The following is a 3,501-nucleotide window of genomic DNA, read 5'->3' on the forward strand; positions in this document are numbered from 1 at the left end:
CGGCTTGGGTACTGCTACTACCAGCAGTAGGAGCCGTAGCGGTCGATCGGGGACTGCCACTACTCTTCTCTACTGCTCCTTCACGACTTATCTATTGAGAACATGAGTCCGCACAGAAACCATTATCATATTACTATAGCGTCCGGTGTTGAAGTAGTAGAGGAAGGAGCCACCTCCTGTACAGTGTTCGTGTCGGGTAGAGTAGCAGATGGGGATGGAGTAACTCCTTCAAGCTGATAGAAAAAGCGTCAAATCGGTAATGTAGGCGCATTCCATTCCTACTCCTTTGACTGTAGTTAGCCTCCTCCCACCCGTAGTACTGCTACCCGTAGTAGTACTAGTACAGCAGTCATTATCATTACTACTACTGCTCACGTCCCGATGACGATGCTGATGATGTTGATGATGAGTCAGGGAGGAGTCCGTATGAGAGTTCGACAGACAAGCGTTCGGTCGGAGGTAAATATCGTCGTAGTAGTTCTGCGATATCTAAATCAGTGAAGTTGAATTCCACGATGAAACCCGTTCATTTAGTACTCCTACCTCTGGCAGTGTAAGAGCGTTGTAGAAATAATGCATCTTAGGCATAGGGCAGAAATTGACAAGTACCTTCTGAGCTCTTCTACTACGACTAGTAGTACTACTCGGAGTACTATTGCCGCTACTAGTAGTAACCGGTCCCGGGATGAAGTCACATAATTCGACGCCAGAAATGGTGGCAGCCATTAAATGATGGAGTTCCTCGTAGGAAAGCCGTGCTCGAGTTGATCTGGATCGCGTCATAGAGGCAACAGCGTGAGCATGGGAGCGAGGACGGCCATGTTGAACTGCCCTCTTGCATACAGCATAGAGAGAATCATCATCTAGATGGTCTACTGCTTCAGCAGAGCGGATTAAACCTGGAAGATCAATATTACACATGATTCTGTCATGTGTCGTATCCTACTCTGTATGGTAAGAGACACATACTCATCGCGTGCATCTGCAGCATTTGTCAGAGGTGCGGTACTAGTCCTGGAGGCAACTCCAGGTCTAGACTGCCCACCGTTAAAGCCATGGGAATTCCTTCTAGTCGAACCGTTCGTATTCCTGTGATCGTTCAAAGTCGCAACCCCACCGGGAAGAGGAAGCGTGTGATGAGTTTCGTTCGGCATTTGTTGGTAATAGGAAGTAACAAGAGAAACCTAAAGCGTTAAGTTAAGATCCCTCTCCCGTCCCCGAGATGACACACCGCCGACCGCGCGCCGCGAAACTACGCGCTCGCCCACATCTCGCTGTCGACGTCATAGATGAAAACCCACGGTGATCACCGCTGAGGTGCAAGCAGGCTGCTTGCTCCTGCTGCTGGAACCAGCACGCTGCAGTTGATCACCTCGTCCACCAGGAGAAGGCTCGCCTGGGTGCCTTCCAGTGCCTGGAGTCCAGTCGACACCTTGTCGGCATCCTACCTCCTGTCGTCGGCCCATTCCTCTGTGAGGTGAGCTGCCTAGCTCAGTCTAAGTCAGCTCTATCCTGTGCCTGCGCGGCGAGATCCGATGAGGGAGCTCGTTCCCAAGCGTTTGTTTGCTGATTGATAGAACTTTGAGCTGACATTGATACAACGCGCAGAAGCCGAAGGTCTAGTGTGAGTCTTCCTTTTAGTGCTAGTCGATGTCAACGCCGACCGCGGCTGTGTCCGCTCTTCAGAGACTTCCTCAGTCTCCGCTTCCTGCGAGCTATGACTACTGTAGTCTGCTCGCCACCGCTAGTTGACGACCGACCAGTCGGACCACTCACCTGAGACACAGGCCCTGAGTGCCGGTCAACGGTGTCTTAATTGGTATGTTGTCGCTGACTCAGTCATACTGCCTGAACGAGCTCTCGCAAGGAGAGAACAGTGACCACCGATGAGGGCAGCTTCGATATCGGTTAGTAACTGAGTTACTAAAGTTTAGTTCCCTCGGAATTCTCTAGGTGTAGTTCCTCCTCTAAATCTCTTCTACTACCTACGTGTCCTCCTCGCTACTTCGCTATCCCTGAGGACACTACTGCATCGGCGGTAGTGCCTGCTCTACGCATATTATGAGAGATTCTTTCTACCTACCTCGATGGTCGGGTTCACGTTCTTAGGGGCTGCGTTATCCACAAATTTGACGCCGGTTGACAGTTGTTATATGTCAGTCCGAAGACCGTGGGGGTTGCGATTCTTCTGAGGCCCTTTTTTGCCAGGTGAGCTGGTGCATCATGCATACTTGTGCTGTGCAATGCATTCAATGCATGGGGTATGCAACGCTGTGGTTCCTACGGCGTGTTTCATTGTGCACGTTATGTTCCTCTGTTGTCCAGGATCACATTCTCGTCGATTTACTACTAGGAATCACTACCAAGAGATTCAATCAGTAAGCCCCCACTGGTCCCAGTGCCTGATCGTGGCGTGGGGGTCACTGGCCAATGTCGTTGGCCAGATCGAAACTGTGGCCGACCTGCCATCACTCATACATCCACTCTACGACTGTGATCACCGAGGATGGCTGGACGGCGTTAGTCTCCCCCTTGTCTTGATTATGTGCTATAGTATTTCTAGTGTCAATTAAAATAGACCTACTGTGAAGACGACTAATAAACCTAGAATAGGTTTATGATCGATCTTCGATCGTGGTATATATCGTGGGTACGTCATACTGTAACGGTCCTCTCGGAGATGAGGACCTCTCCTGTAACACTGGGTGGTCTACAGTATAGCCATTTGGAGCTCCTACGGTATCGGCGGCCGATAATCGGCCACACAAGTCAGTACTTGGTTCACTACCAAGTACAAAAACCGCTCGTGAGCTCGGTTTTTCCGATCACTCGTACTTGAATGCGTGAGAACTCGGAGGATAATGCTTCCAAGTTGGATCTCGGGTCTTCGTACTTGGAGCTCGGCGGAGCTGCGCACTTTAACTGGCTCCAAGAGCCAGTTGAACTGCTGTGATTCCCGAGTACAAATCCTTGGGGAAGCAGCTTCTCTGTGCTCGGACAAAAATTACGAATGAAAGTGCGACCAAAAAGGGATCAAGAGCATTGAAGTGAAGTCGGAATGTCGCTATCAGCTGTGAGAATTCAGACGAGCTGTGCTCGGATGAGAACTGAGCTGAAAGAGCTCCCCAACTCTGGACGGAAAGGTGACGGTCTGGATCGAAGCGTCGATGATTCCCGTGATATCGACTAGGGATGAGTCCACTGCAATGACTACGCGGAGCAACGGATACTTCCCAGATGGCAACTGCCGGCTTGTGCCGGAGATAGCTCTGGGAACCATCGAGGAAGTGGGTCTGGTTGAAACTATCTGTCTGATTGACTTTTCACTGAGACCACATCGATAATCACGAATGACACGAGTCTTTATTGTACTACGCCAGATGGATCAGCTGGGGACGCCGCATCCCGGACGCGGAAACTGGAGAGATGTTATTGGGCGTAGCGATGAGCATGGGCAGCTCTCGATGACGTCGGCGAAAGTCTTACGGAGAATCTTGCGCA

The 3,501-nt window shown here is 50.7% G+C and overlaps 1 protein-coding gene across 1 annotated transcript in view; it reads right to left on the minus strand.

Moving 5' to 3' along the window:
* Pmar_PMAR026903 (hypothetical protein) overlaps positions 1-1,154 on the minus strand; it is a gene marked incomplete at both ends in the record, with an annotated part of 1,300 nt that extends 146 nt beyond the window's left edge. The window contains 5 exons of the mRNA XM_002766772.1: positions 1-91; positions 135-233; positions 283-489; positions 544-899; positions 947-1,154. Of these exons, the coding sequence (XP_002766818.1) occupies positions 1-91; positions 135-233; positions 283-489; positions 544-899; positions 947-1,154 (961 nt within the window). The remainder of the gene's footprint in view (positions 92-134; positions 234-282; positions 490-543; positions 900-946) is intronic.
* Positions 1,155-3,501: the final 2,347 nt, after the last annotated feature.

The sequence above is a fragment of the Perkinsus marinus genome (assembly GCF_000006405.1).
Source record: "Perkinsus marinus ATCC 50983 genomic scaffold scf_1104296971938, whole genome shotgun sequence".
NCBI lineage: Eukaryota > Perkinsozoa > Perkinsida > Perkinsidae > Perkinsus > Perkinsus marinus.